The sequence below is a fragment of the Eptatretus burgeri genome, chromosome 3 (genome assembly GCF_056783735.1).
Source record: "Eptatretus burgeri isolate ZD-2024b chromosome 3, Ebu_testis_v1, whole genome shotgun sequence".
In the NCBI taxonomy this organism is placed as follows: domain Eukaryota; kingdom Metazoa; phylum Chordata; class Myxini; order Myxiniformes; family Myxinidae; genus Eptatretus; species Eptatretus burgeri.
Window position 1 is genome coordinate 93,169,477 of NC_140963.1, and position 22,500 is coordinate 93,191,976.

The 22,500-nt window shown below is 48.3% G+C and overlaps 2 protein-coding genes across 9 annotated transcripts in view; one reads left to right on the forward strand and one right to left on the reverse strand.

Moving 5' to 3' along the window:
* Positions 1-3,071, forward strand: part of TENT2 (terminal nucleotidyltransferase 2) — a 104,629-nt gene extending 101,558 nt beyond the window's left edge. For all 7 annotated transcript variants that reach the window (XM_085874518.1, XM_085874514.1, XM_085874516.1 and 4 more), the window contains 3 exons: positions 2,229-2,320; positions 2,421-2,500; positions 2,829-3,071. In XM_085874518.1, the coding sequence (XP_085730644.1) occupies positions 2,229-2,320; positions 2,421-2,500; positions 2,829-2,888 (232 nt within the window). In that variant the 3' untranslated portion in view covers positions 2,889-3,071. The remainder of the gene's footprint in view (positions 1-2,228; positions 2,321-2,420; positions 2,501-2,828) is intronic.
* Positions 1-22,500, reverse strand: part of LOC147030455 (uncharacterized) — a 74,166-nt gene that overhangs the window by 21,811 nt on the left and 29,855 nt on the right. The gene's annotated exons all lie outside the window — the stretch shown is intronic.

The following is a 22,500-nucleotide window of genomic DNA, read 5'->3' on the forward strand; positions in this document are numbered from 1 at the left end:
AGGATGAAAATACGAGTCTTCAGGTCCTTGGTGCTTCCAGTCTTGCTCTATGGACGTGAGACTTGGACTCTGACCAGGGATCTGAGATGGAGACTTAATGCCTTTGGTACCAGGTCTCTTCGGAGAATCCTTGGCTATCGCTCGTCGGACTTTGTGTCCAACAAGCGGTTGCTGAGAGAGACTCAGATGAGATTTGTTACCTGCATAGTCTGAGTGTCAGTTGTGGCTGTATGGGCATGTCACTTGCTTTCCTGATGCTGATCCTGCTCACCAGATTCTCTCAGCGAGGGAGCCTCGTGAGCGGAGGAGGCCAATGGGCTGACCGCGTGCCTCGTGGTTGCAGTACGTTGATTGGCATCTTAAGGAGATGGGATGGGCCAGGCATCTGCCTGGTGGATGGCCAGACGGAGGCCCCCTGTTGTACCAGCGGAAAGTGAACGCAGTGACGTGCTTTTCCGGCGCATGCTCCCATACTTGACCTGATCTGGCTATAATAATTAAATGGTGACTAAAATGGCAATTTGGTGTCCGTCTGACCATGATGCATTTGCTCGTTACTTATCCAATCTCAACCAAACTTTCCAGAGTGACCTCGGGTCGCATGGATTGAGGTTGTACTGACTTAACTTATCTCCCCAAGGGGGTTTTCCGCCTTGAACAAACTCCATGTTAAGGTGTATAAATAGCTCAGTTCCTATTTTTGGGGGGCACAGTACCAACTGCAAGTAAACATTATTATAACCACAAACTATTCTGTCAATTTTTTCCAATGTATGATTACATTTTTAAACAGTTGCAACTGAAATAAATTTGGAGCAAACCAGAGATGTGTTCCATTACCATGAAGCTTGCTGCTATCATTTGCCAAGCCAGCCCTTTCTTGTCGATCATTTTGTTGGAGTGCTTGCTGAAGTGCTTAAGCCACTTCGCGAGCATTCTACAAGCTGATTGGTAAGGGAACACACCCCTGTCGACCTTGAAGCATTCTATGTTTAATCTGTGGGAAACGCAATAACGAATCAGAACCGGCTCAATGTGCTCGGCCTGGAGGGAAGGTGCTCAAATGAGTCTTTACAAATGAATGATGTATCCCCGTGCCTGTCCGATTTTCTATCTATAAGATTTTGTGAACTGCATATGCATTGCTTCTAAACATATGTTGGGGCCTCATACTGCATGTCGTTTTTCAGCCATGGCTTCAAGTGTGACAAGCGATATTGCCCCTGACACTCTTTCAGCCAAATGTTGACCTTTATTTTATGCATCACCCCATTCGTAATGCACACTTGCCTCTAAGCTGTCCAGCCTGGGTTTGAATCCCGATTCAGCTAGCTATAAATCGTCATCCCAGTGATTCATAAATGTGTGCTGTCCCTTGGATGGACGTTAAACTGGGCATCCCTTCTGCCGACATAAGTTGGTGGACGTTAAAGATCTCGCAGTGTCCTTCGCGAAGAGTAGGCAAGCTATGAACAAATTCCAAATTCCTGCTCTCACCTTACTCGAGCATGAGGCCTGGGCAGCTGGTTTGTGAAAATTTGGGCCAAGCTTCCCACGGCCAACCCATCAAGAATATGGGGATAATTGTGGCCGTTTAAGAATAATAAGAAGAAGAATATAAACCCATCGCCATCCGCATGACCCACTGCCACCGCCATCTCCCCTCTCGCCCTGGCCCCCTAGCCATTCCTGCAGGGAGCAAGTGCAAGTATTTCTTGTTATCAAAAAACAAATACTCATGAAATTGAGTGCTCTTCAATCATGATTTTCAGTTAGCAAGCATTGGTTCATTTGTTCATCAGCGAATTGTACATGGTCAACATATTCGTTCATAAAATCATAATATGTCTGTTTAAAGATTAATTTGAGTAAATTTGGAGCAACCCTCCTTCCCACCCCCACCCCCCTTTATGATGTTTATCTCTTCCCCACCCCATTTTTCCTCATTTTCCCAATTACTCACACTGCTTTCCTCCCACCACCCTTGCCTGTAACATATGTAGATGACCGCTTATTTGGTGTCGCACTCATTGTGGGGTTGTGGAATGGTTAGAATTGACCTGATGACTTGCAGAACAAACTCTCAACATTTTGCATGTCATGGTGTTCAGTGAAGCCATTTTGGAGGGTTGATAAAGATAATAATTTGGTGCTTGCACCATCTCAAATGTGTTTCATGTTGTGTTGTGATCTTGTGAAAATAGGAAGTGCATTTTGTGTGTGTGTAGTTGGGCTGAGAAGATAATATCGATCAGAGAAGGAAAGACGCTCTGCCGGACACTGGATAACGAATGGTGGAACAAGTTCATCTGTATAGAAGGTGGGAGTTCCTCAATGAGTGGAAAATATTTTTTTGTTTTTATTGCCAGAGGACTGTTGTGGTTTCTAATACTGGACCTTTTGTGGTCTCTGCATCACAGAACCGTTTGACCGAACCAACACCGCAAGGGCTGTGCATGAACATTGGAAGTTTGAAGTGATAAAAGGAGAGTTCCAACGGGTAAATGTCTTGTAATTTTTTTAAAACTATTCTATGTAAGTAAATGCATTAAAAGCTGAGCGTCTCAGCCTACATCACGTTCTGCTCGCTCTTTTGTGATGTCTGGTTTGATCAGAATAGTTATGAAAGTAATACATTTACTTTCAGAAAAGTATTATTTATCCTTCTCTTGAACCCAGACTTGGCAAGTGTGGCGAGTATGCCAACATTCCCAACGTGAGTGAGGAAGGCCTTTGCCTTGCTGTGGACTGAAAATAGGCTGATGTGAATGAATGTGAATATTCATCCAACCTTGGTGGATGTTTTCCCTCCCCCCCCCCCATTCAAGGCACGCAAGTTGATGGAAATGAAACTTCATGTTGACTTCATCTTGCATCCGGTGAAATGAAATTGCTTTTGTTGGTAGCAGCCATCATTCGAGAGTCTCCACTCAGCCATGGACAAATTCCTTTTTGTACATTCTTGACTTTGTTTAACTTGGGATTGTTAATGCGTGGCACAGCAACTTTGTACGTACAAGTTTATGTTTATATATGTATGTTTTATATTTTTTATATATATATATATATATATGTATATATATATATGTATATATTTTATATATATAATATATATATATATGTATATATTTTATATATATAATATATATATATATATATGTATATATTTTATATATATATATATATATATATATATATATGTATATATTTTATATATATATATATATATATATGTATATATTTTATATATATATATATATATATATTTGTATATATTTTATATATATATATATATATATATATGTATATATTTATATATATATATATATATATATATATATATATATATATATATATATATATATATATACATAATAATAATAATTTGTTTGCTTCATCAAGTCTCTTCTGGTTTTTCGAATATTCCAGACTCCGTTTGCTTGGGTTAAAGATCCGTTACTTTTAATTGCCACCACTGGAAAGTGTGCTTAGCTTACCGTGCCTGATTCCAAAGCATAGGTTTTTTTTTTGTTTGTTTGTTTTTTGTGCGTATGTGCTTTAAAACCTATGGGATGGATGTATGGATTATTAATTTTGAATAATAAATGTTAAATGCAATATTTTTAACTCTTAACTTTCATTGCTTATCCTTGAGCCTTTGTATAAAAGTTTGTTTTTGTTGAAAGTTTTTTGCATTCCATTTCTCCATTCTTTTACTCTTTGCTTGCATCCAATATCCTTTAGTTTGTGTTGTAACTTTGCTGACCATGATTTTTTTTCTCTTGTCTTGCCTGATGTAAAAAAAAAAAAATTATATAAATGGAAGATGTTATGGAACCTGTTTGTTTTAATCTTTTTTTGTAAGAAAATGGGACAACTTATTCTACACTTGACCCTGTTGTGGCTTAAAAAAAAATTAAAAAAAATATATATATACATATATGTATATAGAATGATATTACAATTTAATTTTATTTTATTTTTTGGAGGAAGCAACTCTGGGAAAAGTACTTTTTCCAAGTCTTAAATATGTTCTGTTGATCAGACGAGGTCCAGGAAAAACAAATCAACTGGGACCAGCAGAGATTTTGAAATTTGTTTAAATATGGAAGACAAATGTTGCAGGTAAACAGTGAGAAGAGATAAATGTTGTCAGTAACTGTTGAGAGGAATTAAATCCACAAGGAGTGGTGACTGAGCTTTGTGCAAGAGGCAAGGATGAGAGCAGCTGGGGTAATTTTCTCCATCAGTGTGCATAAGCATTAGATACACATTGATTCTGGATGATTGAAAATGGTATCTTGTTAGGGAAAGCAGGGAACCTATCTAGTTCATAGAGTTGCATAATTTTCAAAACAGCAGTTCCAGCTCTGAACGTTGTCTGTGGTCGCTGGTGCACCTCGATTGCTGAAAAAAACCGAATCATCTGAAACATTACAAGGAAATAAACTTCAAAATTAAAGTAACTGTTCTTTGAATATTAAGTTTGATCTATATTTTATAACAGTATATTGTAAGCTGTCATTAAAACAAATAACATCACCAAGATTTTTACTATAATTTTGTGTTGAAATCATTAAGACTAGTGTCCTTGTTTTTTTTTTTTTTCCTATCTCTTTTATTTATTCCAATTGAGGAACTTGTAAATATATTACATGCAGGAGAAGGACGATCTTCGGCACAACATATATTTCACTTTATCATATTTTTGCTTCATGTTTCATTCCTCTGTTTTAAAGGCATTAAAAACAGGACCTATCACTGTGTCTTTGTTCTGTTGCTGCCATCATCACACACTGAGTCCCACCTGGCGACTGATAAGCAGACGTCTATTGTGGGAAAGCTTGTGATGGTCTGTGTCAGCAGCGAAGATGATATGAACCTTTTTTTCTCTGACAAAGGGTGAACAAAATGTCAGCAGCACCTTGTTTCCCACTGGAGTAAATGTACTCGGTTTTTTGTTATTGCTGCTGCTGTTGTTAAAATCCATTGTGGAAAAGGCTACTCTTGATTTCCACCTTGTACATTATTCTTGCAAGCCTCTTATTTTGGGGCATGATAATAAAGTTTGCATTGCTTGAGCTACTTTTTATTTGGATAAAATTCAGTGTCTATTGACAAATTTGATTTAGACGAATGGATACGTTCCAGAGACACTTTTTTATGATTCCTCAGGTGCCAGAGGCATTTTGCTTTTGGTTGTGCATCTGTCCGTCCGTGATAAATTTTTGTTATTGTGATAACTTGTGAACCACTGACTGGATGTTTTAACAAACTTGGTGCAAAGGTGTATTATGATGCAACGATGAACCGATTTTAGATTTTGGGTTCAAAAGGTCAAGTGCCTTTTAATTGAAAATCTGTTACTGCAATAACTTATGAACCATACTTGACACATTTATGGACTTTGTTACGTGTTGACCTTGGGGCACTGCAGTGAGTGCACCAGTAACCCTGAGGGTGTCACGGCAGAAAATAAATAAAAACAGGACTAAGCCCTCAGTGTTGTTTTAAGGGTGAAACCAACAGGAGACAGGAGGGCAACTTTATAAGGAATATTTATTAATCCCTACTTGCTACCTTCAGCACAGTCACACTAATTAAATGTAACACTTCTTGACTCTTCTAAGAATCCCCAAATTAAAGAAGTACAAAGTCACAGCCAACATTGCAGCTATAAGCTAACTTATGAGGACTCTCCATGTGGCAATTTATCTCAAGCAAGCAGTTCATACCCCAGTGGGTTATAAATGGGTGAAAGGTCAGCAGTGAGCACAGTTGAAAGGATCTAGTCGGTGGGTGCTCACAGGATGAAGCCGACTGGACAGTCACGTTTTACAAGTCCTCAGAAGGTGAAGTCCTCGTATCACCGAAGCATGGAGAAGAACCAGAGTCCATAGGTGAAGCTGCATGACGGATGATTAAGCCAAGAACTCCAAGCTGTAAAGGACGATGTGTTACTTGGACAGGAGAAGTTGGAGGGACGAATATGTTCAGAGTATGCACCAGTCAACCAGCCAAGTGCCTTCTCAAATGGCGGGTAAATCACCCAAAGTGGCACCAATGAGGCAATACAAGGAACAGCTTTGAAATCGTTGCCAAGATGACAGCAGTGCAATGTCTGACGGGTAGGTCCCCCGAGTCGAGGGAGTTCAGTGAAGAATACCTCGCAGGATATAATATAAGAAGCAAAGCTGAATCTCCACATTGCAATGTACAGCAGGTTAATGTTGATCTGTTTTGGTCAAGGAATAGGCAAGTTGCTGAACCTTCCCAGGATCACATACAGAAGACCCTACTTCCTCCTTCACTGGCTATGTCTGTTTTAAAATCATATGCACTGCTTGTAACAGAGTATGGCAGCTCAAGAGGACATGTCGACATCTTTGTGCTCTCCTTGTCATCCTTTCTCCCCTTCCATTCTCAAACTCCTTGCCTTTTTCTTCGTGTTGTGAAGTCTTCTTTCTCTGACAACATATTGTCAGAGAAAAAACCCATTTGCCAACTTCGGTGAGATTTCTAAATTCTAAAATTTGAACAGTTCTCTCAAACAAGCCTGCAGCATGGAGACAGCTGATCGATCTCCCTGGAGCGACCAAGACATCCCCCATGTCCAGGGTTGTGTACCCCTGTCTTCACAAAGTCAGGGCCATGACAGAGTTAGAAGAGACAAGCGAAAGGACCAGTCCATGGGGATCGATTGGCACTCTGACGAATCCAGCCAGCAGGGAAGAATGGGGAAGATTTGGCCCCTGACGTGTTGGGGGGTAAAATCACTGCGAAGAGGTGTCCCCGATAGTTGCTGCTGTTGTTGTGACTTAACAAGAAACTTAACAGCAAATGTAACCTTTTCCAAGCACAAATTATCTACTGGTCTGTAATACAAAGATGAACTGATTCAATTTTAGTTTGAACAGGTCAAAGGTCATGTGCCCTTTGAAAATATTTCTGCAGACCATAACTCGAGTTAGATGTTGTCATCTCTTCCACCTACCTCTCCCTCTCTCTCTTTCTCCACCTCTCCACCTCTCCACCTCTCCACCTCTCCACCTCTCCACCTCTCCACCTCTCCACCTCTCCACCTCTCCACCTCTCCACCTCTCCACCTCTCCACCTCTCCACCTCTCCACCTCTCTGTGGTGTAGTCATGCCCGCGGGGAGGGGCATGATGATGATGCATGATGGGCGTGATGGTGGAGTGGCCGTGGGGTTCGGCGAGGGATATGAGGTGTGCACGCCGTCTGAGGCGTGGTAGTAATACTGGAGTCGGCCGGCTCGTGAGTGTACCGCGTACGGAATAAAGGAGAGCCGCGGGCACAGTACGCCCTGGCTCGCACTCGTGCAACACAGCCCGGCTCGACTGTTCCTCCGCTTCGTGTCTGCCTGCTAAGCATCTCCCAATTCAGTACAGTACAGTGGCGACGAGGATCGGCGGATCGACGTGTGTAAGGGCGGCAAATGACCCGTGCGGTTCCAGGCTACGGAGCCAAAGGTCTCGCCGGCGCGAACATGGCAAAGGGTCGGTGCATGGCAAACGTACGCGTGCCCGCCTTCGTCGGAATCTACTTCGGCCACGTCGAGTGGGCAACGTTCGTTCATTTGGTTCATTTTCTTGTTCGTTTTGTCGAGGATACGCGTTTCGGCTCGAACGCGGCGTTTGACGTCGCGCAAGCTCTGGAGAATATCCGAGGTCTCGATGGTCGGGACACAGCAGATGGTCTAGGGGTCATCGCGATGGGCCAGGCACGCACGGCCATGCGCACGGTCTGCGGCGCGGGTCGTGGGCGAGCGTGGCAATGCAATCACTCGGACGGCGGTCTGGGCTCTCGAGGTCGTCTACGGTGTGTGGGCCGAGGGTCATCGCCCATTGTTACGGTCATAGATGGCGGTGTGCGAGGCGATCCTTCCGTCCCGCGTCGAACCCTGCTTGCGATTGATCCGGAAATGACAAGATCAGTGGCAGGGGGGGGGGAAGTGAGCGAGGCACGGATCGGGTGTCGAGTTGAGTCCACTCGTGCTGGCCGCGCATCGCATTCGGCTGTGCCGTGCAAATTCACGGCAGAGGAGCATCCGGCACGGTTCAGAGATCATTTTATTTCTGGTCTGCGAGCAGCCATTGACATTGTCTGCGAGCAGCCATTGACCGACATCACATTCGACTCGGCGATCGCGACTGTTTCATCTATCGAGCAGACACCGGTGACCGCGCAAGTCCGCGCGATGGCTCAAGTGCCGCAGGGTGCTCGCACGCCTAGCGGTGCGGGACGAGAGCGCGCACCGCAGCACGGTCGCACCGGGAGCGAAGGGGCACCGCAGCACGGTCGCACCGGGAGCGAAGGGGCACCGCAGCACGATCGCACCGGGAGCGAAGGGGCACCGCAGCACGATCGCACCGGGAGCGAAGGGGCACCGCAGCAGGACCCCAGTGACCTGGAGATCAGCCTGCAGCCGGGGCATGATGATGCCGGTGAGCCGGAGCAGGAGCCGGGCTCGGCGAGCCGGACCCTTTTGGGTCGGAACGGGTTCCGGTTCGTGCCTCCAGATGTGCCAGTGCTCTCTTCGAGACCTTCGTCGAATACCGAGGGCGAGGCGCTGGCGGCGGGAGCCGCGTCGATGCAGCGGGAGCCACCGTTCGTTGCTGCCTGCGGCGATGAGGTGCGCTCCAGGAGCGGCGAGAGCCATATCAGCTTTCGCGATGAGTTCCCGCGCTTCGGCAGGGTTCGTGAGGCAATGCGCATCGGTGTGGTTCAGGCAGCTTCAACAGGTGGCGGTGGGCCCGTGGCGTTAAAGGGAGTCGCGAGTCGCAGCATCAAGTCGACAACCAAGAAGCGGACTCGTGATGTGGGTTGTGGGTTGTTGTTCATGGCATATGTGTTTTTCCTTGCTCTAGTGATGCAGTTTAACGTTGTTGAAATAAATGCCAGCAGTTCTCATATAAAAGTGGATGTGGCGGAGATCAGTCAATGGGAATTGGATTATGGTCAATGTGATGTGGGGGCGAATAAAGAAGGTTTGTTAGCCTCCAGTTGCTCCAGGCCGCAGGTAATTGCTTTGTCATGTGCTGGGATTTTATCAAAAAAGCGCGCTATACGGAAAAATGAATTTACGATGCTTCGAATGTTATTCCTATTGATTTATAACGAGCTTATGGTTGAAGTGGGGTTTAAATGGAATTACTACTGTCTAACTGCCGTGTGGGTCTCGGAGATCGACTCGGGGCCGGGACTCGTGCGCTGGTCGGCGTTACCCCCACCTCTGCTTTCAGCGAGGTCAGACGTGCCTGGCGCCTGGTGCGTGGCTCTCTGGGTGCGCTCAAGGCCGTTTTGGCCATGCGGTGGAATCTTAACTGATTATGGTGCATGAAGGTTGGGGAGTGTTTGTTGCTTCCGGCAAAGGGTGCTGTTCAGCGCCCCCACAGTCGGTTGGGTCTGGCGGTGGCGCCGCGGGTTCCAGACAGCGGGGGTCCGGCCTCGAAAGGTTTATCTGTTTCAGGTCTGCCTGGGGGCGGGTTTGCTGAGTCGTGCTGCTGTGCTTCTCCAGTAGCTCGCTTCCACGCATTATATGATGTGATGTGCTATTATACTTTGTTATTTTCATTTTATTTCCATGATTATTATACGAAATCCTTCGTGTTCTGCATGCTTCTTATAATACTGATCATTTAATAATCATACTTTTAGGAGGGAGGAGTGTGGTGTAGTCATGCCCGCGGGGAGGGGCATGATGATGATGCATGATGGGCGTGATGGTGGAGGAGTGGCCGTGGGGTTCGGCGAGGGATATGAGGTGTGCACGCCGTCTGAGGCGTGGTAGTAATACTGGAGTCGGCCGGCTCGTGAGTGTACCGCGTACGGAATAAAGGAGAGCCGCGGGCACAGTACGCCCTGGCTCGCACTCGTGCAACACAGCCCGGCTCGACTGTTCCTCCGCTTCGTGTCTGCCTGCTAAGCATCTCCCAATTCAGTACAGTACACTCTCCACCTCTCCACCTCTCCACCTCTCCACCTCTCCACCTCTCCACCTCTCTCTCTCTCTCTCTCTCTCTCTCTCTCTCTCTCTCTCTCTCTCTCTCTCTCTCTCTCTCTCTCTCTCTCTCTCTCTCTCTCTCTCTATCTCTCTATCTCTCTATCTCTCTATCTATATCTCTATATCTCTATATCTCTATATCTCTATATCGACCTCTATCTCTATATCGACCTCTATCTCTATATCGACCTCTATCTCTATATCGACCTCTATCTCTATATCGACCTCTATCTCTATATCGACCTCTATCTCTATATCGACCTCTATCTCTATATCGACCTCTATCTCTATATCGACCTCTATCTCTATATCGACCTCTATCTCTATATCGACCTCTATCTCTATATCGACCTCTATCTCTATATCGACCTCTATCTCTATATCGACCTCTATCTCTATATCGACCTCTATCTCTATATCGACCTCTATCTCTATATCGACCTCTATCTCGACCTCTATCTCGACCTCTATCTCGACCTCTATCTCGACCTCTATCTCGACCTCTATCTCGACCTCTATCTCGACCTCTATCTCGACCTCTATCTCGACCTCTATCTCGACCTCTATCTCTATCTCGACCTCTATCTCGACCTCTATCTCTATCTCGACCTCTATCTCGACCTATATCTCTATCTCGACCTCTATCTCGACCTATATCTCTATCTCGACCTCTATCTCGACCTCTATCTCTATCTCTATCTCTATCTCTATCTCTCTCTATCTATCTCTATCTCTATCTCTATCTCTATCTCTATCTCTATCTCTATCTCTATCTCTATCTCTATCTCTATCTCTATCTCTATCTCTATCTCTATCTCTATCTCTATCTCTATCTCTATCTCTATCTCTATCTCTATCTCTATCTCTATCTCTATCTCTATCTCTATCTCTATCTCTATCTCTATCTCTATCTCTATCTCTATCTCTATCTCTATCTCTATCTCTATCTCTATCTCTATCTCTATCTCTATCTCTATCTCTATCTCTATCTCTATCTCTATCTCTATCTCTATCTCTATCTCTATCTCTATCTCTATCTCTATCTCTATCTCTATCTCTATCTCTATCTCTATCTCTATCTCTATCTCTATCTCTATCTCTATCTCTATCTCTATCTCTATCTCTATCTCTATCTCTATCTCTATCTCTATCTCTATCTCTATCTCTATCTCTATCTCTATCTCTATCTCTATCTCTATCTCTATCTCTATCTCTATCTCTATCTCTATCTCTATCTCTATCTCTATCTCTATCTCTATCTCTATCTCTATCTCTATCTCTATCTCTATCTCTATCTCTATCTCTATCTCTATCTCTATCTCTATCTCTATCTCTATCTCTATCTCTATCTCTATCTCTATCTCTATCTCTATCTCTATCTCTATCTCTATCTCTATCTCTATCTCTATCTCTATCTCTATCTCTATCTCTATCTCTATCTCTATCTCTATCTCTATCTCTATCTCTATCTCTATCTCTATCTCTATCTCTATCTCTATCTCTATCTCTATCTCTATCTCTATCTCTATCTCTATCTCTATCTCTATCTCTATCTCTATCTCTATCTCTATCTCTATCTCTATCTCTATCTCTATCTCTATCTCTATCTCTATCTCTATCTCTATCTCTATCTCTATCTCTATCTCTATCTCTATCTCTATCTCTATCTCTATCTCTATCTCTATCTCTATCTCTATCTCTATCTCTATCTCTATCTCTATCTCTATCTCTATCTCTCGCTCTATCTCGCTCTCTCGACCGCCCTCTCTCTCTCGCTCTCGACCTCCCTCTCTCTCTCGCTCTCGACCTCCCTCTCTCTCTCGCTCTCGACCTCCCTCTCTCTCTCGCTCTCGACCTCCCTCTCTCTCTCGCTCTCGACCTCCCTCTCTCTCTCGCTCTCGACCTCCCTCTCTCTCTCGCTCTCGACCTCCCTCTCTCTCTCGCTCTCGACCTCCCTCTCTCTCTCGCTCTCGACCTCCCTCTCTCTCTCGCTCTCGACCTCCCTCTCTCTCTCGCTCTCGACCTCCCTCTCTCTCTCGCTCTCGACCTCCCTCTCTCTCTCGCTCTCGACCTCCCTCTCTCTACCTCGACCTATCTCTCTATCTCTCTCTCTCTACCTCTCTCTCGACCTCTCTCTCTCTCGACCTCTCTCTCTCTCGACCTCTCTCTCTCTCGACCTCTCTCTCTCTCGACCTCTCTCTCTCTCGACCTCTCTCTCTCTCTCGACCTCTCTCTCTCTCGACCTCTCTCTCTCTCTCGACCTCTCTCTCTCTCTCTCGACCTCTCGACCTCTCGACCTCTCGACCTCTCGACCTCTCGACCTCTCGACCTCTCGACCTCTCGACCTCTCGACCTCTCGACCTCTCGACCTCTCGACCTCTCGACCTCTCGACCTCTCGACCTCTCGACCTCTCGACCTCTCGACCTCTCGACCTCTCGACCTCTCGACCTCGACCTCGACCTCGACCTCGACCTCGACCTCGACCTCTCTCGACCTCTCTCGACCTCGACCTCTCTCGACCTCGACCTCGACCTCGACCTCGACCTCTCTCGACCTCTCTCGACCTCGACCTCTCGACCTCGACCTCGACCTCTCTCGACCTCTCGACCTCTCGACCTCGACCTCGACCTCGACCTCGACCTCTCTCGACCTCTCTCGACCTCGACCTCTCGACCTCGACCTCGACCTCGACCTCTCTCGACCTCGACCTCTCTCGACCTCGACCTCGACCTCTCTCGACCTCGACCTCGACCTCTCTCGACCTCGACCTCTCTCGACCTCGACCTCGACCTCTCTCGACCTCGACCTCGACCTCTCTCGACCTCGACCTCGACCTCTCTCGACCTCGACCTCGACCTCTCTCGACCTCGACCTCGACCTCTCTCGACCTCGACCTCGACCTCTCTCGACCTCTCTCGACCTCGACCTCTCTCGACCTCTCTCGACCTCGACCTCTCTCGACCTCGACCTCTCTCGACCTCCCTCTCTCTACCTCGACCTATCTCTCTATCTCTCTCTCTCGACCTCTCTCTCTCTCTCTCGACCTCTCTCTCTCTCGACCTCTCTCTCTCTCGACCTCTCTCTCTCTCTCGACCTCTCTCTCTCTCTCGACCTCTCTCTCTCTCGACCTCTCTCTCTCTCGACCTCTCTCTCTCTCGACCTCTCTCTCTCTCTCGACCTCTCTCTCTCTCGACCTCTCTCTCTCTCTCGACCTCTCTCTCTCTCTCGACCTCTCTCTCTCTCGACCTCTCTCTCTCTCGACCTCTCGACCTCTCGACCTCTCGACCTCTTGACCTCTCGACCTCTCGACCTCTCGACCTCTCGACCTCTCGACCTCTCGACCTCTCTCGACCTCGACCTCTCTCGACCTCGACCTCGACCTCGACCTCGACCTCTCTCGACCTCGACCTCTCTCGACCTCGACCTCGACCTCTCTCGACCTCGACCTCTCTCGACCTCGACCTCGACCTCTCTCGACCTCGACCTCGACCTCTCTCGACCTCGACCTCTCTCGACCTCGACCTCGACCTCTCTCGACCTCCCTCTCTCTACCTCGACCTATCTCTCTATCGACCTCTCTCGACCTCTCTCTCTATCGACCTCTCTCGACCTCTCTCTCTCTCGACCTCTCTCTCTCTCGACCTCTCTCGACCTCTCTCTCTCTCGACCTCTCTCTCTCTCTCGACCTCTCTCTCTCTCTCGACCTCTCTCTCTCTCTCGACCTCTCTCTCTCTCTCGACCTCTCTCTCTCTCTCAACCTCTCTCTCTCTCTCCCCCTCTCTCTCTCGCTCGACCTCTCTCTCTTTCTCGCGCTCTCTCTCTCTCTCTCGACCTCTCTCTCTCTCGACCTCTCTCTCTCTCTCGACCTCTCTCTCTCTCGACCTCTCTCTCTCTCGACCTCTCTCTCTCTCGACCTCTCTCTCTCTCTCGACCTCTCTCTCTCTCTCGACCTCTCTCTCTCTCTCGACCTCTCTCTCTCTCTCGACCTCTCTCTCTCTCTCGACCTCTCGACCTCTCGACCTCTCGACCTCTCGACCTCTCGACCTCTCGACCTCTCGACCTCTCGACCTCTCGACCTCTCTCGACCTCGACCTCGACCTCGACCTCGACCTCGACCTCGACCTCTCTCGACCTCGACCTCTCTCGACCTCGACCTCGACCTCTCTCGACCTCGACCTCTCTCGACCTCGACCTCGACCTCTCTCGACCTCGACCTCTCTCGACCTCGACCTCGACCTCTCTCGACCTCGACCTCGACCTCTCTCGACCTCGACCTCTCTCGACCTCGACCTCGACCTCTCTCGACCTCCCTCTCTCTACCTCGACCTATCTCTCTATCTCTCTCTCTCGACCTCTCTCTCTCTCTCGACCTCTCTCTCTCTCTCGACCTCTCTCGACCTCTCGACCTCTCGACCTCTCGACCTCTCGACCTCTCGACCTCTCGACCTCTCGACCTCTCGACCTCTCGACCTCTCGACCTCTCGACCTCTCGACCTCTCGACCTCTCGACCTCTCGACCTCTCGACCTCGACCTCTCGACCTCGACCTCTCGACCTCGACCTCTCGACCTCGACCTCTCGACCTCGACCTCTCGACCTCGACCTCTCGACCTCGACCTCGACCTCGACCTCGACCTCGACCTCGACCTCGACCTCGACCTCTCTCGACCTCGACCTCGACCTCGACCTCGACCTCTCTCGACCTCGACCTCGACCTCGACCTCGACCTCCCTCGACCTCCCTCGACCTCTCTCGACCTCGACCTCGACCTCGACCTCGACCTCTCTCGACCTCGACCTCGACCTCTCTCGACCTCGACCTCGACCTCTCTCGACCTCGACCTCGACCTCTCTCGACCTCGACCTCGACCTCTCTCGACCTCGACCTCGACCTCTCTCGACCTCGACCTCGACCTCTCTCGACCTCGACCTCGACCTCTCTCGACCTCGACCTCGACCTCTCTCGACCTCGACCTCGACCTCGACCTCTCGACCTCTCGACCTCTCGACCTCTCTCGACCTCTCGACCTCTCGACCTCTCGACCTCTCTCGACCTCTCGACCTCTCGACCTCTCGACCTCTCGACCTCTCGACCTCTCTCGACCTCTCGACCTCTCGACCTCTCGACCTCTCGACCTCTCGACCTCTCGACCTCTCTCGACCTCTCGACCTCTCGACCTCTCTCGACCTCGACCTCGACCTCTCGACCTCGACCTCGACCTCGACCTCGACCTCTCGACCCCTCTCGACCTCTCGACCTCTCGACCTCTCGACCTCTCGACCTCTCGACCTCTCGACCTCTCGACCTCTCGACCTCTCGACCTCTCGACCTCTCGACCTCTCGACCTCTCGACCTCTCGACCTCGACCTCTCTCGACCTCTCTCGACCTCGACCTCTCTCGACCTCTCTCGACCTCGACCTCTCTCGACCTCGACCTCGACCTCTCTCGACCTCTCTCGACCTCGACCTCTCTCGACCTCTCTCGACCTCGACCTCTCTCGACCTCTCGACCTCTCTCGACCTCGACCTCTCTCGACCTCTCGACCTCTCTCGACCTCGACCTCGACCTCTCTCGACCTCGACCTCGACCTCTCTCGACCTCGACCTCGACCTCTCTCGACCTCGACCTCGACCTCTCTCGACCTCGACCTCTCTCGACCTCTCTCGACCTCGACCTCGACCTCTCTCGACCTCGACCTCTCTCGACCTCTCTCGACCTCGACCTCGACCTCTCTCGACCTCGACCTCGACCTCTCTCGACCTCGACCTCGACCTCGACCTCTCTCGACCTCTCTCGACCTCGACCTCTCTCGACCTCGACCTCGACCTCTCTCGACCTCGACCTCGACCTCTCTCGACCTCGACCTCGACCTCTCTCGACCTCGACCTCGACCTCGACCTCTCTCGACCTCTCTCGACCTCGACCTCTCTCGACCTCTCTCGACCTCGACCTCGACCTCTCTCGACCTCGACCTCGACCTCGACCTCGACCTCTCTCGACCTCGACCTCGACCTCTCTCGACCTCGACCTCTCGACCTCTCTCGACCTCTCTCGACCTCGACCTCTCTCGACCTCGACCTCTCTCGACCTCGACCTCGACCTCTCTCGACCTCGACCTCGACCTCTCTCGACCTCGACCTCGACCTCGACCTCTCTCGACCTCGACCTCTCTCGACCTCTCTCGACCTCGACCTCGACCTCTCTCGACCTCGACCTCTCTCGACCTCTCTCGACCTCGACCTCGACCTCGACCTCGACCTCTCTCGACCTCGACCTCGACCTCTCTCGACCTCGACCTCTCTCGACCTCTCTCGACCTCTCTCGACCTCGACCTCGACCTCTCTCGACCTCGACCTCTCTCGACCTCGACCTCGACCTCTCTCGACCTCTCTCGACCTCGACCTCGACCTCTCTCGACCTCTCTCGACCTCGACCTCGACCGACCTCGACCTCTCTCGACCTCGACCTCGACCGACCTCGACCTCTCTCGACCTCGACCTCGACCGACCTCGACCTCGACCTCGACCTCTCTCGACCTCGACCTCGACCTCGACCTCGACCTCTCTCGACCTCGACCTCTCGACCTCGACCTCTCTCGACCTCGACCTCTCTCGACCTCGACCTCTCTCGACCTCGACCTCGACCTCGACCTCTCGACCTCTCGACCTCGACCTCTCGACCTCGACCTCGACCTCTCTCTCTCTCTCTCTCACCCCCTGCTGGTCGTTGGTGAGTCGTGCATGGGTGTGGCATCATGGCGGCTCTGTGTGTGCAGCTGTGAGTACTGTGCTGTGTTAGTGTTGTTCCTGTCCCTATTTCGTTTCCCTCTGTGTCCCCGTACGTGTTTGTGGAGTTCTTTCGCTGTTTCCCTTCCTGCTGAGACGAGAGAGAGAGAAGGAGAGCGCGCACGGTCGGTGCTTTGTGGGTTTTCCTTGAAACCTTCGGGTTTCTGGGCCTACTTTTTCATCTGCCTTGTTTTCATGGGCCCGCCGTTTATCGGTGGTTTCGCTTCTTCCTTACACTATTCTTTTCCCTTATACTTCATTTGACCCCACTTGCTGGTTGCTTGTGACGGTTTTCCTTTGTTAAACTTAAACTTCTCTTATTTTGCTTTAAGCTATGGGAAACGGACGTTTGCACAATAGTGTGTACGAGTCACTCACTCGGAAAAATGGAGTGACATTTACTCCACCTGATGGAGTTAGTGTTCAGAACGTGGTGATGGCTCTGGGAGAGCTCGTAGGAATCGAGAATGTTCTCGCTGCTTCGAAAATGAGCCAACGTGTCGTGGTTTTCTTGTCGGAGGAGCGACACGTGGCTCAGGCGGTCGAAACCGGTCTATCCGTTCCGCCGGACGTCTTCGTTAACGTTAGTTATCTCGATACGATGGCGGTAAAATTAACACTGTCTAACATCCCGCCCTTCTTCTCGAGTGAGGAGATTGTAGCTGCATTAAGCGTTTTTGACACAGTTGTGTCACGAATCTCCATGATTCCACTTCGTCTGCGCTCTGACGCTTCGGTTCGCCACATCATGTCGTTCCGACGTCATTGCTATATCATTCTAAAAAACAACGCTCAATCGCTCAATGCAGTTATGACTTTAAAAAATAAAAACCGCAATTACCAGATTTATATCGCAACGGAGACCACAACTTGTTTTATCTGTGGTGAATCGGGACATTTAAAAAGCGATTGCCCCAAGAATATATTAAGTGGCATATCTAGTGTGGTCGAACCCATTGAGACGAATAGTGGTATATCTAGAGTTGGGCACGTTGGTGACGCTTCAAACTCGAACAATCTGCCTGGGCCGTCGAAAGTGGAGGTAAATCCCCCCCTGGCAGATGACAAAAGCTTCACCGTTGTTCCTTCAAAAAGGAAACATAAATTGAAGCATCTAAATGATAACAATAGTCAAGATGTGACGGCGAGCTGTGCAAAAAAGATGGCGCCGGCTGCCGAGAATAATGACTCGTGTTTGGAAGCAACAATAGATGCTCTTTTTAAAACGAAAAATCGATTTGATGTAATTGCTCCAGAGGATGATGACTTTTTTGTCGGTGGGGTTAGTGAACATGAGGAGGAGATTGGTTTTGTGCAGCAGGGAGCACACGTGACCACTCCCATAGTCACAGGCACCTTGGATATTAACACCGAATCCACTGTAACCCCCCTCCCTGAAAAGACCAACAGTGAAATGTGTACCGTTTCTAAGTCACCAATTACTCCAAACCTGGTTGAATCAGGGTGTAAAGCTTCAACTAGTGAAACACCAGGTTCATCTCAAGCGGAATATAACGTTCCTTCCATTGGTATCCTTCCTCCTCCCCGTCCTCTTCACCCTCCCACTCCTCCTCCTCCCCCTCCCACTTCTAATCTTCTTCCTCTTCCCACCCCTCCACCTCCCCCTATTCCTCCTCCTCCCACTCCACCTCCCCCTACTCCTCCTCCCTCCACTCTTCCTTCCCCGACTCCTCCGACTCCTCCCCCTTTGGAAGCGGAATGTGAGACTTCCCTTATTAAACCATCAGCTCCATCTTTGGAGCATAACGTTAATGTAATGGACACCAATCAGTACTCGGATTATGATTCGGACGGGGACTCATCACTTGCTTCTTGTGGCAGTGCTGAAGCATGGAATGATCCAGTTTCCCAAGATTCGGAGAGTGTTACCAGTGTTCCACCTGCCGATATCATAAAGTTTCTTCATGACACCTTTCGTAAGAAACATGTTAAAATTAAAAACTTTTTCCCTGACTTATCCGGCTTTATAATCTCTGCGAAGCTTTTGCTCCTCAAAGCCGGACAGCTTGGTGTGACGGAATCACAAGTGTATCGACTCAGGAAATGCATCCTCAAAGCAAAGAATGAGCTGCAGACACAGAGAGACTAAGTTTTTGACACACCCAAACTCTATGTTAGCCTATGGCCTTCTCTATAGCGAGTTTAAATATTAATAGGGGACGCTCCTCCATCCGTAAAGCAGAAGTTAAACAGTTTGTTGAGACAAATCACATTGATGTTTTGCTTTTGCAAGAAACAAGATGCAGCTCCTCTTGTGCAAGTGAATGGCAAAGGACAATGAGGGGAAAATGGTTTTTTAGTAGTCTGGAACACCCAAGGGCTGGGGTGGCTGTTTATTTACAACCTTCCTTTTGCAGTCCCAGTGTTGTTTTTAATGAGATTATCAAAGGGTATTTGATTTCACTCACCTTCACACACAATGGCTTTAAACACACCGTACTGAATGTCTACGCACCGAGCGATAGCACGGAGAGACTCGCCTTTTACACACACTTAGAAACTTCTCTTGTACATATTGACTTTGATGGACTTGTCTGCTTGGGTGGAGATTTTAACTGCACGATGGACCCCGCCATTGATCGTAATGGAGAGGAGCCGCACCCAGCAAGCGCAGCGCCTTTGTTGAGAGCCTTGTCCAAGTTTTCCCTGGTTGATGTGTGGAGAATCCGCAATCTTTCTCTCCGCCAATACACGTGGAGTCGGTGTTCAAAAGGCCACCTATCACTTGTAAGATTGGACCGTTTCTACATCAACAGTAACTTTTTAAATGTTGTGAGCAATATGGACATTACTCTGAGCGGCTTCTCAGACCATCACATGGTCGCACTTCGTATTCACCAACCAGTTCAGAATCGTGGTGCTGCCTACTGGACCTTCAACGCAAGCCTCTTGGATGACCAACTGTTTGTCGATGCCTTTGGTGTGTTCTGGAGAGCCTTGCTCCAACGTAAAACTTCCTTCCCCTGCCTTGGAAAATGGTGGGACAACGTCAAAGTGCAAATAAGATCCTTTTGCCAACAATATGGAGCCTACCACACCAAATATGACTCTGCCCTTCAATCCTTGCTTGCCAAAGAAATATTATATTTGCAGACCAACCTCTTGGCCTCAAATCATGAAAGAACCAACCTCTTGCTGGCGAAGAAAAAAGCTCTTCTTGCTGGACTTTGTGCAAAGCGAGCCAGAGGAGCGCTGATTCGTCTCCGACTGGAGAATTTGTGCTACCTGGACACCTCCTCTAAGTTCTTTTTTGGACTGGAAGATCAAACAAAGAGAAGTCAGCAGATAACTTCAGTAAGGACAAAGGAAGGAAGGATAACACACAATCAAAAAGATGTCAGAGCCTCACTCAGACACTACTTTACTGAACTTTATCGTGCTCCGAAAATCGACAACAAAATGGTAACAGTGCTGACTTCTTCCTTACCTACCTTGTCAAAATCTGCAGTTCTACAAATGGACAAGGAAGTAACTTTGGAGGAACTCCAAGCTGCTCTTCAAACTCTACCCTCGGGTAAGGCCTCCGGCCTGGATGGAATTCCTGCGGAATTTTATAAAACCTTTTGGGACCTCCTCGGACCAGAACTACTTGAGGTTATAATCGACGGTCGACGATCAGGCTCACTGCCATTAAGCTGCCGGAGGGCTGTCCTCGCCCTTATCCCCTAAAAAGGAGACCTTCAGCAACCACACAACTGGCGTCCCATCTCATTACTCTGTGCAGACTACAAAATATTTTCCAAAGCCCTTGCCAACCGCCTTAAAGCCATAATCGAGGAGATCGTACACCCAGATCAGTCTTACTGTGTCCCGAAGAGGACAATTCATGACAGTATCTTCATTGTGCGTGATATAATTGACATCTGTTCTCTTGAGCAAAGGAATGTCGGGTTGGTGTTCTTAGACCAAGAAAAGGCCTTTGATACCATTGATCATTTTTATCTTTTCTCTGTTTTACGGGGGTTTGGTTTTGGGGAAAATTTTATCTCTCATGTGCAGTTACTGTATAACAACACTTTTAGTCTCTTAAAGGTTAACAACATTTTATGTCCCCCTTTCCCGGTTAATAGAGGCATTCATCAAGGGTGCCCTCTTTCTGGCCTCCTGTACTCTCTTGCGATTGAGCCTTTGCTCGTTCGGTTGCGTGCACGTCTTCTTGGTTTCCTTCCTCAACCAATGGCGAACCCGTTTAAAGTGATTGCTTATGCAGATGATCTTTGTGCAATCGTTCGCTCGAATGAGGACGTCTCAGCCTTGGTCCGTTGCATTCATGAATTTGGTTTGGCAAGTTCCACAAAAGTGAACTGGGGAAAAAGCAGAGCTCTCCATCTTGGTCCACAAAATGGCGCCATTCCTCCGACTCTTCCCGAGAAACTTAAATGGGAAAGGGATGGAATTCTTTACCTAGGCGTCTTTCTTGGAACTGAGAACTTCATTTTAAAAAACTGGGAATCTCTAGTAATTAAAACTGAGAGACGTTTACGAAAGTGGAAGGGCTTACTTTGTCAACTCTCCTATCGGGGCAGAACCCTTGTTATAAACAACCTTGCAGCATCAATGCTTTGGCACGTTTTTATAGCACTGCAGCCCCCAGATTTGTTTCTTAAAAAATTACAATCAATTCTTATTGACTTCTTTTGGGGAGGAAAGCATTGGCTCCAACCTGGTGTGTTAAACTTGCCTGTTGCTGAAGGAGGACAGGGGCTGATTGCTATCACCAGCAAGATGATGGCTTTCCGCCTCCTTTCGCTTCGCAGATTGCTGTACACGGACGTCTCGTGGAAGGCCTTGGCTCACTGCCTGCTTCGGCAGGCGGGGAAACTCGGCTACGATCAGCAGCTGTTCCTTATTGACACCAAGAAAGTTGATATAGCATCAGTCCCCCTGTTTTATAGAAGCATGCTGAAGGCATGGCAGGCAGTCACTGTTCGCCGAAATAACAATGACTACTCCCTGGAAATGTTTTTAAATGAGCCTATCTTTTTAAACCCCATTTTTGAAGGGTTCTGCAGCAATTATATTCTTGTGCAGAAGTTTATTGATGCTGGATGTACGAAGGTAAAAGATCTCAGAACTCCTTCTCCTTACAAGTGGAAGCCAGCTGCTGACGTCGCTGTGGCCACTGGAGTGAGGTCCATTCGAATTATTGGGAGAATCTTTTCTGTGATTCTGCGCTTTTTCAAGCAAACCAATCTGAAATGGATTCCACAGGTGGAAGCTAACCTTTCTTTATCCCAACATCCCTTTCCAGAGCTTTTGCTTCATTTTCAAGGTTTCACCTCCTTTAAATTGATGGAAAAATCTTCTGTTTACGCTTTGTGTGTTAAAACCCTTGTTCCCGATAGACCTGCGGAACCACAAGCACATTGGGGGAGAATGCTTCAGACCACTCATTCTACTTCGATCAACTGGCATGTTATGTACAAGGCACCCACTGCCAAGCGCTCCGGAGATTTGCAGTGGCGACTGGCACATTACATTTTACCATCCAATGTTTTATCTCATCGTATATGTCCCGATAACACAGAATTGTGTCCCTTCTGCGGTGCCACAGAAACTATTTTTCATATTTTTATTGATTGCTCAAGGTTGGCACCCCTTTTTACAGTCTTATCACGTGCTATCCAGGGACTCGGCCTAACTTTTAATTGTGGTTTTGTTCACGGT